The 13418-nt window shown below is 39.1% G+C and overlaps 1 protein-coding gene across 2 annotated transcripts in view; it reads right to left on the bottom strand.

The window, feature by feature from the left end:
- ILDR1 (immunoglobulin like domain containing receptor 1) overlaps positions 1 to 13418 on the bottom strand; it is an 821920-nt gene that overhangs the window by 411760 nt on the left and 396742 nt on the right. For both annotated transcript variants that reach the window (XM_044073087.1, XM_044073086.1), the window contains exon 2: positions 10461 to 10631. In XM_044073087.1, the coding sequence (XP_043929022.1) occupies positions 10461 to 10631 (171 nt within the window). The remainder of the gene's footprint in view (positions 1 to 10460; positions 10632 to 13418) is intronic.

Consider the following 13418-nt stretch of genomic DNA (forward strand, 5'->3'; position numbering starts at 1 on the left):
TGCTAGCTGTGTCTGCGGATGGTTCTGAATAGAATAGAGGATGCAGGAAAGGACGGGGGAATATACATGTATGAAAGGGGGGTGGGTGGAAACTGGGGATACGGTTGGGGAGTGAAGCAATGCCCCCGCCCCCAGAAGGCTATTTCCTGCTACAATATCTGTGAAGAAACCAGTAGCTGCATCTACTGTAAAGTCAGTGTCCCTTTTTCTACAGCTCCCAGTTCAGTTATAAGCCTATGTTCACAGGCTCATGGGTGTGTACTAGGCTAATGGCTCTGGAGGCTCTACAAGCCTAGCCTATAGGATTACCCTGGCATCCTGCTACCTGATTTTAGTTCCCAGTGCCTCTGTCGAGTAGAGCTACTGGAGTGATCCCAGGGTGAATTTTCTATTTCCCATCCACTCATCAAATTTTCTCTTGAAGAGGGCCAGTGAGGTACTCTGTTTGGGGAGTCTATTCCATAGCATGGGCAGTCTCTAGGTTATGAAACTCTCCCTTTCAGCTTGTTCTGTTGATTGTGGTAATGAGGTTGAGGTCTCTGGAGTGTGTGGTGCGGATGGATTGGGATTTCTTTAGATGTAGCATTTCTAACAGAGCTGGGTCAGATATGGCTTCGTAAGTCAAGCAGAGATCGCCTCTAAGTAGGCGATACGAGACAGAGAATAGTTTGAGTTTTTTGAGTCTGTCCATATAGGACAAATGTTTAAGGCCTAGGATCCTCTTTGTGAGGTACTTTTGCGGCCTCTCCAGTTGTTGCAGGTGTCTAGTGAGGTACATGCCAAATGGGGCATTGTACTCGATGATTGGCCTAATGAGGGAAGAGTAGAGAAAGACAATGACCTCTTTCTTCCTGGATGCAAAACCTTTAGTAATGAGATGTGCCACATAGGACGTTCTGACCACAGTGGCAATGTGGTGGTCAAAAGAGAGGTTCCCGTCAACCTGTGTTTCCAGATCTCTTATAACATCTTCTGTGTTCACTGGACTACCATCAATGTGGTAATTCATGGGAACCGGGTTTTTTCCAAAGGGGATGACAACATTTTTTGGCACTGAGCTTAAGGCCATGGTTCTGACACCAGTCGTTGGTCTCAGTGAGGCCTTTCTGTAGGATGTCAACATCACTTTGGGAGTTAATAACAGCTCCCAACTTGTAATCGTCTGCAAACTTTGTCAGCCAGAGTCCCTTTGTGTTGGCCTGGACTTCACAGAAGTAGATACCAAATAGGAAAGGACCCATGACTGAACCTTGAGGGACTTCACTTGTGACTGGTCAGCAGTCTGACTTGGAGTCTGTTACTTTCACATCGTGGGTTCTATCTGTGAGCCAGCTTGCAACCCTGTGAGACGTCCAAATCAAAGTGACGGGCCACAGAGAATGGCAGGAGCTGTGTACTAAGCGTGATGGCTAGAACAGAAAGCAATAAGAAATTACTGCTGAGCTAGGATAGAGTAAAGAATATGTATGGGTGAAAAAAGCCGAATACTGAATCGTGTTGTATTGTAACAAATTTTAGATGACCTTCTGTTAATCTGACGGTTAATTTTTATTTTTTTTTCATTATGGCTATACCCTACACTGACACTGTTGCTTCCAAACTGCACAAATAAAGCCTATTACTTGAGTTTATGTCTGAAACTATCATAGTGGAGTCAAGGTAAGTCATTTATCACACACTTTCCTTCAATGTTACACTATTGCAGTCTCCCTTATTAGCTGCAACAAATACTTCTGCAGTGTCTCCAATGAGACAGGACAAATATTTCTGCAATTTGTTAATTTTGTCTTTTAAAAATGCTTACAGTTGAAGCAGAATGTGTGTGTTGCATTTATGGTTAATATGGTCTTTGATGTACTCATTTTATGGAATATTAAACTTGAATGTTACAGTTCAGTCAAGTCAATGGACCCCTTTCCATCCATTCTTTGTGTCTTATACACAGTGATCTATTAATCACATTTTTAGCCAAAATAATCCTATATAAGCTTGCTTTACATAGCCACTATTATACTTTTTAAATAATTATGTTAATATTTTACTCAAGGCAATGCCAGCATGTTTAACTTGTTAGCTTCCAGCAACATACTGCTTGCATTTAAGATCATGTGCAATCACACAGTTTTCTGGTGGCTTGTGGCTGCTCTGGTTCTATAGTCCTGTAAAATAATGATTTCAAGTAAAAATATAACTTTAAGAAAACAGTGCCACCACATCCAAAGGTTTTACTTTTCCAGCTGTGTCTCTGCGAAGGGTGTGACTTAGCGGCAGTCTCCAAGGTAGAAGTTTTCCTTTCCCAGCTTTCACTTACGGTTTACTAAATCTTAAAGAGTTAAGTTTGTATAAATGCTACGATTAATGCTATGAACAGCAAAAGTACTTCTCTTGCATTATTCAAATGTAATCTGGACAAATTGATAGGTAACTGCAAATTCACCCCAGGTTTAAACCCTAGTCCCCCCATGGACTGGGTTAACATGTAAATGTTCTACTCATCTCTGGATTATTCGTACTTAAAATACAAGGGCTAAAAATGTCATGGAAATGTATGGCTAGGCTTCTAAAAATCAAAAGCCCACCTGCTTCCCTATGCTAAGGGATAAGACACCTTTACACAGGAAATGAGTATGTTTTTATTTTTCTTAGTTTTGTGTTACTGCTGACCTTGTGTGCTGGGATGTCAGTATAAGAGAAAATTAAAATGCATGAAAGAAAAAGAGAGCCACAGAACAGACATCCTGAATTAGCAAATATTCAATGAACAATTAAATGTATTCATTAAATATTTGTTACTTCAGAGTGTTCATTCTTTAACTGTTCTTTTCGTGTTTCCATTCACTGAGGATGCCATGCCACTCTGGCCTGAAATTCTGTCATCAACACACCGGGCATAAAGATGAGTTACAAGAGGTGTGTGAACTGTGTTCCACATGCTCACAAAATGTACATATTTTTGTTTTAGTCTTAAAATGTTAAAAAGGCCAGTTTGGATTTTGTTTTTTGTGGAATGCTACCAACATATTACCAGGGGATCAATTTTAGGGATGTTTTAATAAGTAAGATGGAAATTTGCACATCATCTTTTACTGCAATACAAGTTTGCCAAAGTCAGGGCTTGCAAAACTCAGTGTTACAATGTGCAGAGTTTGCTGCAATTAGTATACTGCCTTCAGCAAAAATGGGGTTTGCACAATCCTGCACGCACCTCTTCTACAGCTGTTGCATATTTGATAGGTGACTCTGTGACGCTTCTCAACGTTTTACCTGCCTTTTCTGCTTTCATGAAATGTATTTAATTTACTTTAAAGACTGGTAAGTCTGCCAGCAGCTTTATTGCATCTCGTACGCAGCCTGGTGCACTGCATGGGAAATGGCTTTAAAGACAGCATGGTAACTACAGATATTTTTTCACTTTCTACTTGTAATACTTCAGATATTTTTTTTTTCACAGCAGTGGCCCATGAAGTACCTACTGCTTTAGTGTTAGCACCATTAGGACAAAATACTCCTTCCTTGATGCTTGGCTCAGCATGCAAAAACTTGACACGTTGTACAACTGCGGCCAAAGCCCTTTAACTATATTCATAGTACAGCTGCAGCTGCTCTGCTTTCTGCAGTTAGAAAATATACTTATCCTACTACAGAGGAAACACTATTCATATAAAGTCAGGAGAGATTAACAGCAAGCAAACAAGTTGAACAACTTCAGCTTTTAGTAACAAAGAGACAACTTGGAAGCTAAACCAATCCACTAACAGCCCAAGGTGATTTCCTAAACATATGCGTCATTAGAAAATTGCGTGAAAAAAAAAAAAACTGACAAAGTAGGCTAAGGTCTCTTTCATGAGGCACAGAGACTTTCTTACTAAACAGCAAGAACGGATTTTAGAAGGGAAAAAAAAAATAGGTTGTAGGACTAAATTTCAGTCTTCTTCTTTCAGCTTTTCCCGGTTAGGGGTTGCCACAGCAGATCATCTGTCCGCTCATAATTGGCAGTGGAGTTTTACGGTGTCGAGTTGCCAGCCCGGCGCCCAACCTTCCACAGAAGGCACACACACACTCACACCTAGGGCCAGTTTAGAGTGTCCAATCCGCCTACTGCATGTGTTTTGGATGTGGGAGGAAACCCTAAACTTCAGTAATAATCATATGGCTGATGTTTTTTCTGGATACTTTGCTTAACTCTTTAGTTCCTTCAGTGTGACAATACCTTATCTTGCCAAAAGGACAGCACAAATGATTTTCAACTTCACATTTGATTTCCAGTTTACCAATGTCTCCCTTTTTAAGGTGCCACGGCCTACAGTCATGCAGGCTCTAACGATATTTCTTTGGGCGTGGATAGCATTTATTTTAGTGCCTCTCCTCCTTATTATCTACACTTTCCTAACTGTGGAGTCTTCCCAGTAGCCTGGCAGGTGATGCATAGGTTAAGGTTGTGAACTGTAGCTCTTGTGGTACAGGGTTTGATTCCCTCATCCACCATTTGTCTCTTGTGTGGCATTGAGCAAGTCACTTAACTAGATATTAACTGTGGATCATTTCTGAAAATGGACTGTGTGTCAAGTGGGACTACCTACTTAATAAATAGGATTACTATAATATCACTACTACTACTATTCAGAAATCAGCACTTACTTCATCGCCTAAGCAAGCTTCCAGGACCGATCTTGTGAACTAAAAGCCCATCTCCCATCTAAGTGGCCTAACTAAAGTCTTGGAAAACAAGTGTGTTGCAATGCAATTAACAACTCTCTTGTAAGCCTTTGTTATGCTGGATGACCAACTAAATGGCTTTCAGAAGAGACATAGGACCACTGATGGCTTACTTTCACTCAATAATCATCTCTGAAATCTTGGAGAAAGGTGAACTTACAAGTATGTTTTTTGCTGTTGAACGGGAATCATGTCATGATGACTTCTAAACGTAAATGTATGTTCTCCCTTCCCTCCTTCAAACTGTCTAGATTGCCAATAGTTCAATTTTCAAGTTATTTAAGAGGGGAAATACCTCTTAAGTTCTCTGCCTTTCACCTTGCTTTTCAATACAATCGTCTTTGAACTATCATGTACAAACTAAGTTGTTGCATGCATATGATATAGTTATTTCAGCCTCTAACTGCTCATACTTTAATGTCCGAAACAGTTACAACAATTCTGCACAACTATACTTTTGGCCTGAGTCCTGTGGGCATTCCCATTAACATTAACGTCACATCATCCTGTACACTTACCTGCAATTAATCAGGTAAAAGACAGGAAGCTGAGTACCAGTTTACAAGCTGTTATCACTTGATCTACTGCTAGTTTCAAGTACTTAGATGCCCAGCTTGGCCTGGCCTTGTATTCACTTCTCCATAAATTAAGGCAGCGAATAAAATGCTTTTTTCTTTTTTAGTCCTTTTACCTCTGCAATAACCTGCTTACTTCTGAGACAAGACAGGCACTTGGCAAAAGGGCTACTGATACCAACTTTACAGTATGAGCATCCTATAACTGCCACTACTTCAACTAGGAATGTACAACTGAATATTTAAAATAAAATGTGCTGGTTTATGTTTGGTGCTCATAACAGAAACACCACTGCTTAAACCTCCCCAAGGCTGGCTGATTATTTACTTTTCTTCATGTCAAGCTATTAATCATATTTATCTTAAAGTTCTTCCTCAACTTGTACATTTTAGGTCTCTGCAAAGGATAATTTATTTAAAACAAACTGGCAGTAAACATGCACTACAATAATTCTCTAAAGCATTTTCCATTATTACACCCAATCTTTGGAACACTGTTTTATGTTACATTTACAGCATATCCTTTGCATGATTATAAAGTTTCTGACAGGAAGCTGTGCTTTGTGCTAAAAGTGGTTTCATGTCAACTGTTTCAGATGTCTATTAGCCATGTCAATCACTATAGAAACTACTAGGTGTGATCATTACTTGCAGTGGATATAAAAAGTGTATACACCCCTGTCAAAATGCCAGTTTTTTGTGATATAAAAAAATGAGACCACAAAAAAATCAGTTCAAAACTTTTCTCACCTTTAATGTGACCTATAACTTGTACAATTCAATTGAAAAACAAATCTGTAAGGGGAATAAATATAAAAAAATAAAAAATGTACAATACGCTGGTTGCATAAGTGTGCACACCCTTAAACTAATACTCTGTTGAACCACCTTTTGATTTAACTACAGCAGTCAGTCTTCTTGGGTAAACACCTGCCATCAGTTAGAGACTCTGATTAACCCTATATAAAGTTCAGCTGTCCTAGAAGGATTTTCCTGACATTTACTCAGTTGCCTGCTACAGCAAAAGCCATGGTTCGCAGAGAACTTACAAAGCATCAAAGGGATCTCATTGTTGAAAGGTATCAGTCAGAAGGGTACAAAAAAATTTCCACAGCATTGGAGAAACCATGCAACACAGTGAAGACAGTCATCAAAAAGTGGAGAAAATATGGGACAACAGTGATGTTGCAAAGAACTGGATGTCCCTCCAAAATTGATGAAATGATAAGGCAAAAACTGGTCAGGGAGGCAGCCAAGAGACCTACAGCAACACTGAAGGAGCTGCAGGAATTTCTGGCAAGTACTGGTTGTGTACTACATGTGACAATCTCCTGTATTCTCCATATGTCTGGGCTATGGGGTAGGGTTGAAAAATGGAAGCCTTTTCTCACACAGAAAACCATCCAGCCCCGGCTAAAATTTGCAAAACAATACACCAAGGTTGAACTTTTTGGCCACAATTCCAAAAGGTACGTTTGGCGTAAAAACAACACTTTGCATCACCAAAAGAACACCATCCCCACGGTGAAGCATGCTGGTGGCAGTATTATGCTTTGGGGTTGCTTTTCTTCAGCTGGAACTGGGACTTTAGTCAAGGTGAAGGGAATTATGAACAGTTCCAAATACCAGTCACTTTTGGCCCAAAACCTTCAGTCGTCTGCTAGAAAGCTGAAGATGAAGAGGAATTTCACCTTTCAGCACAACAATTACCCCATGTATACACCCAAATCACCAAAAGAATGGCTTCACCAGAAGAAAAATTAAAGTTTTGGAATGGCCCTGCCAGAGCCCAGACCTAAATCCAATAGAAAATCTGTGGGGTGACCTGAAGAGGGCTGTGCACAAGAGATGCCCTCACAATCTGACAGATTTGGAGCGCTTTTGCAAGGAAGAGTTGGCAAATATTGCCACGTCAAGATGTGCCATGCTGACAGACTCCTGCCCAAGAAGACCGAATGCTGTAGTTAAATCAAAAGGTGCTTCAACAAAGTATTAGTTTAAGGGTGTGCACATTTATGCAACCACCTTATTGTATGTTTTTTATTTTTTATATTTTTTCCCCTAACAGATTTGTTTGTTTTTCAATTGAATTGTACAAGGTATAGGTCACATTAAAAGTGGGAAAAGTTTTGAAATGATTTATTGTGGTCTCATTTTTTTATATCACAAAAACCTGGCATTTTAACAGGGGTGTGTACACTTTTTATATCCACTGTATATGAGAATCATACATAGTACAATTAACCTGACGACAGCTAGTAAGTTACTTGAATCAGTTTCTGTTACACTGCTGTTATTCATAATTTGTTAAGCAGTGATAGTTATGAGGTTTTTAAATTTCGGCATGAGTTACCGGCCTGAACATCATATTTTAGTTATTACAGAATATACTCCAGATAATCATGGTGTGAGGCAATCAGGTTGGAATTTGTGCAAATTAGCATAAGACGTGGATTATTAAATTCTAACAGACTGAGGTAGCCCCAGAAAAGAAGTGTAAAATTTCTACATAAGACAGAAATGATATATAGACCCCCTACCCTTCTTCCACAATAATGGCAAGTGTCATTGGTCAGTCTCTGGTATCCAGTGAGCAGAAAAGAAGAGAAAACATCTCTCAGAATGCCAGACTAATCCTGGTGACTGCAACATGCTTTACAAAGGTACCCTGATGAAAACAATTAGCACAGTAAATTCAACAGCTTTTGTGTATTGCATGCTGAAACCTTTAAACTGTGAACATTCTAAATTTAGTGTTAAGATCATATCACCAGACACCCCACTGCAATACTCCATTAAACTGCAGTGGGAGGCATAATGGTTAAGGTGTTTACCTTATAGACACAAGGTGCAGAGTTTGATTCTCTCATACGGTAATTAGCTAGGCCTAAAAATGACCCACAAAGGCACTTAGCCTAGTACTAATATATGACTATTAAAGAAAAAGCATTTAAGGACACAGCAACACACAATACTAGAATAATTTTAAAAAGTAACACAGGAATGAAGAAAGAAACTGATAACTGTGAAAACAGCAGGATTCAGTTATCTACTCCTGTGGTGAGCTTCCACATACCTGTCTAGTTATTTTGTCACAGTTATCAGTCATATCTGCAGAAAACACCATGTTATGAATCCAAAGTTCAGGTAATGACTTCAGCCAACATCTGCTGGATAACCATTGTTGCAAAGACTGCACTTGCAGCAGAAATACTGGAGGCAATGCTCATTTAACTTGTGCAATGTGGGCTACGGGGTTACCTTCTATATCCCAAAAGCCCAAAATCATGAAGATGACAATCCAGAGATGAAAATCGCAAAAACAGGAAACACCGAACCATTGAAGTTTAAACATGGCAAGTAAACACTCGCCCAAAACAATAAAAACACTCAAGGCACCATGCAAAAAACACCTAGATAGGGGGTTTCACCCCCCCACCCTCACCCCCTAACTATAAATACCAACTCCAGGACAGCACTACAGTGGAGAAAGGGCATAATTTCCCATGTTGGCCGTGTTTACTTGGTCTGGTTAAACTTCGGCAGTTCGGCGTTTCCTGTTTCACGCTTCTCGTCTCTGGATTGCAGTCTTCGTGATTCTGGGCTTTCAGGATAAAAAAAGAGGACCCGGGCAAAGCTGCTACTTTACAAATACTTGCCATTAACACACTCAAAAGATCAACACAGGTAGCGGTTCCCCTCTTGGTAAATCCCTTGCAAGCGTATTCCTTGAGTTGTAATAAAATCCAACACAAATGACAATCTAATTTGAAATAGTTTATTTTCCTGTAGGAATGTTCAACCTGTTGGAAGCAAAATCAGAAGAAAAGTTGACCAGCTTTCCTAAATTAATTAGTTCTAGAAGGTACGCAAAAGTCTTTCTTCTAGGAATTGCAAGCTGCTTAGGTTATGAAGAGGAGAATAAACAGTCGGCAACATCTGACAGTACACAGAACTATCATATGTATATGAACAGCAGTGCATAGCTCAGAACACTCAGGTACCAGAAACTACTCTACTAGCTAAGGCAAGTGCTAAAAGAACAGTCTTACAAGGGAATGGAATGCATAGGCTCAAATGTAGGCTTTGTCGTTCTTTCTAAAACGCACTTAAAATATATAATTTTAAGGGGCTTGAAATGACGGACACCAAGAAATATTCTAGCCGTGGGCAATGAAGTTAGGAAAGGTTCTTACAGAAGACAGACTTATGAAAGATTTTGGAGAAGAATATGAGAGTCCTTGTCTAGGAATAGACAAGGGTGATCAAAAGCTTTACAAAGCACCACTTGAAGAGGAAGTGGATTGTCACTAGAACATCATTTCAACAAAGAGGATTTGCTAGGAGTGGTTTCCTAGGTTTTTGTAGGACCTTACTAACTAGTAGAGGAAAATAATTTACATTTGGAATCAGAGATACAGCCCCTATAATGCAAAGTGAAGCATATGTGGGAAAGACACAAGTCCCACCACTGCAGCTGTAGTAAATACCCCCCTTGAGATGGAGGTGAAGCAGCTGACCTACATTATGAAATAGGAGGGATAATTATGACCATTGTAAGACTGTTACAGTCAGTTGTGACCTCTCTTCCATTATTCTGTAAAGTAGAATAGAAAATCTACATTGGTTTCCTTTCCACTGTCATGGCAAGGCAGTTTGCAAGCACATTTCTCTGTCACTGTCTTGATAAGCACATTTTGCTATGATATCCATAGACTTGGAAGCTTTGCATTGATTTGGGTTACAAAGACATCCACCATCAATATCTTCTACCTGATGTAAGACGGTAAAGACTTTACACGGACTCTTCCTTTGAAATCCAGATAAGAAGAGGACTATGTTTCCTGGTAGATGAATGGCCACTAAATGAAAAAAAGGAAGACGTGCCCATTCAAAGAGCTAATTTAGACAATTTCTGTTTTCAAACTGTGAGCAGAGCTGTATCTCAAAATAAGCACAGTAATAAAACAATTCAGAAAGACACAGTGTGAAACAAATACTAAAAATCCTGTGTCTTGAGTCCATCAGCTGTAACAAAGCTTCAGTTTGTGGTATGCTAGCCATGGTAAACTGCTACACACTTTCAACTGCCAGCTGTTAGTACATTTGTCAGTAGAAAGCATTTAATATCAAAGCTGTCTTCATCATTACTTTTACAGTCAAACTTACCAGCAGAGTAATAGTCCAGAATAGGGTCCTTACAGAATGACTTAAACATCCATTTCACTGTAACATCTTGTTGCTGTGCAGATGTTGTATAATCACATCTTATGGTGACTGAGGCGAACATTGTCACGTAACGCACAGACTGTTCTACTGACACCAGCAGTGCAAAGCACCCTGTGAAACATAAGAGAAAAATCAATATCACGCAATGCACAACCATAACATTCAAAATAAACCTCTAACAGTACAAAACATTTTACTGATATTCACGATTCCCTGTGTCTTCTGAATTTCTGAGGGAACATTAAACTTCATCAGATCACACATGAAACCAAGGATATTAAGTGCATGTTCCAGTGTACCACCAGTAGGTCTTGTTCCAAAGACTATACAACTGCAGTTTGATAACACAGCGCTATTACTAACTACTCTATCAAAATAAATATACGCACACATTTTTTTCTTGTGCTGCATTAGTGTACACATACACACATGTATGTATACTTGCATGTGTGTGTGTGTTTATATATATGTATATATACATACACACACATATACACATATATACTTACATTTACATAAATACACACAAGCACACAAACACACCCACTTATACTCTCTTTCAACAAGGTGCACTTATCCCAAAGGTGCACAGAACCAACCACATATGAAACAGAAAGGAATCCAGCAACAGCAGTTTTAGGTCCCTCCCTGTTTTACTCTGCTTACCATATGAAAGAGCAATAGCAGACCATTCCTTTGCCCTGATGGTCTCTTCAATGCTATACAAAAACACATCACAGTTACAGTCAATAAATAGCACACAGTGAATCACATGATCCAGCTCTACAAATACTTATATAATTAAAACAGAAAAAACACAAAGTAACACAAACAGGATAAATAGTTTATGAAATTCACATCACATGCACACATAAAAAAATAAAAAATATAGGTTGTATAAAGCACTACAGCTTAATGCAACTTACTGCACTGAAGACAATAACGTTGAAGTTGAGAAGGTGAACTGCATAGTATCAACTCTCTTAAATGTCAAACAAAAGAATAGCACAGGCAGCAAATATAATGAAAAGTAATGAATCGCTGTTTTAGACTAATCAAACCATTAATCTGCACTCAAACTAACATATGTAAAAAATTTCCAGTGATTCCACTAAATATACTTCATGTCTGCATTTATATGATATTATATCCAGAAAAAAACAGAGACAATAACGTTCCATATTTACAACCATGACAAAGATTCATAGGTTCAAAGGTTCATACTAAGCTGTTGATGTAGTAGATCATTTGTAGCTTAACCAACAATTCCACCATTTTACCAAGACATAAATTAATACCAAATCCTGACTTAGTTTTGGCACCATGCCATAAGGGCTAGAGGGACCAGACTAGGGGCTCACTTACAACTGTCTATGCAGTTATCCAGGTTATTCTTAAAAAGCGTCATACAACTACTCTGCTTTACCTGTAAGGGGAGTCGATTCTCCGTGAAAAATATCTAGACTGCCAACAGGTCCTGTTTATGATTCACTGTAGTTTAGGTCTCTTCAGCAAGTGTTTAGGGTGGTATGGAAGTTTAGCGGATTACATAGGAATGGATCTTTCGAGCCTCTGTAAGCTAGACAGATTTCCTCTCAACAGTCAGTAGAAAATGGAAAGGAATGAGAGTGCTTTAAGGCGGTCAGGGTAATTCAAGAAGAGCATGCCCTTGATTCTTCTGGTAAGGAAAAGCTGTGATCTCTCAGGAGGCATTATATTTATTTATTTTATTTTACATTTGTTAACCGGGATAGTCCAGCTGGATACATGTCCATTTTGAGTGGAGGCCCGGGGAGAAAAGCTCCACAGACAATTTTACAGAACATACAGACAAACTTGGGTACATATTTCATCTAGATCCATTAGGGTATCTAGTTATCCACACTTATAGGTATAAACTACAGACAGATACAGTTTACAATAGTCAATAAACAGTTTTACATTGTTCATACTAACACTGTTACATGTAAGTCATCATACCTCTGATGTGGTATACATTTATATGCAGGTAACAGATAGGACTCTAGTTTAGGAGAATAGTTACAACAGTACTGGAGTGGATCAGGTATTAGTCTGGAGTTGAACAGGGACATAGCCATTTGTTGCTCAGGTAGTTGTAGATAGCTTTTTTAAATGTAGGTAGGGAGGTTATCAGGGATATGGATGTAGGCAGGGAGTTCCAGATTTTGGCCACATAAGAAGAGTAAAGGGAGTCACTAGCATGGTTGTTGGATCTAGTAACAGCTAAGTGTAATTTGTCAGTTGAGCGGAGTTGCCTAGGACAGGAATATTGCTGGACAATGTTAGCCAGTGAAGGAGATATATTTTGTTGATAGAGTAGCTTGTGAGTAGTAACCAGCTGACTATGAATAAGTAAGTTTGGTAGTTCAAGCCAGCCCAGTTGCTTTAGGTTTAGGCAGTGATGTGTTCTGTAGGAGCTGTTGTTGGCAAATTTGGCTATCTGATTATAGCAGGTTGTCATTTTATTGATTTCTGTTTTGGATAAGTTAATCAAGGTGGGTGAGGCATACAGTAGTGTTGAGAGAAGGTGTGTACGTGCAGTTGTAGTTCTAGCATTATGCGTCAGGAATGCTTTATGTTTGTAGAGGCTACCTAGCTTTTTGTTAGTATTTTTAATGGCCAGATTAATGTGTACATCAAATTTGAGGTTGTTGTCAATAGTAATACCTAGTAGTTTTGTCTGGGCTTCAGGTGATATGGGTGTACCGTTATTTGAGTGGATAGTAAAGGTGCAGGTGGAGGCAGTTATAGTTGAGGGATGAAATAGCAGGAGCTTGTTATTTTTGGGGTTGAGTATCAAGCCATTCTCAGTGAGCCATGTTTCCACTGAGTGAAAGTTATCCTGGGTCTTTTTATGGAGGTCTGGTAAAGTGGGGG

The sequence above is a fragment of the Protopterus annectens genome, chromosome 5.part1 (assembly GCF_019279795.1).
Source record: "Protopterus annectens isolate FY-2018-M chromosome 5.part1, PAN1.0, whole genome shotgun sequence".
NCBI lineage: Eukaryota > Metazoa > Chordata > Ceratodontiformes > Protopteridae > Protopterus > Protopterus annectens.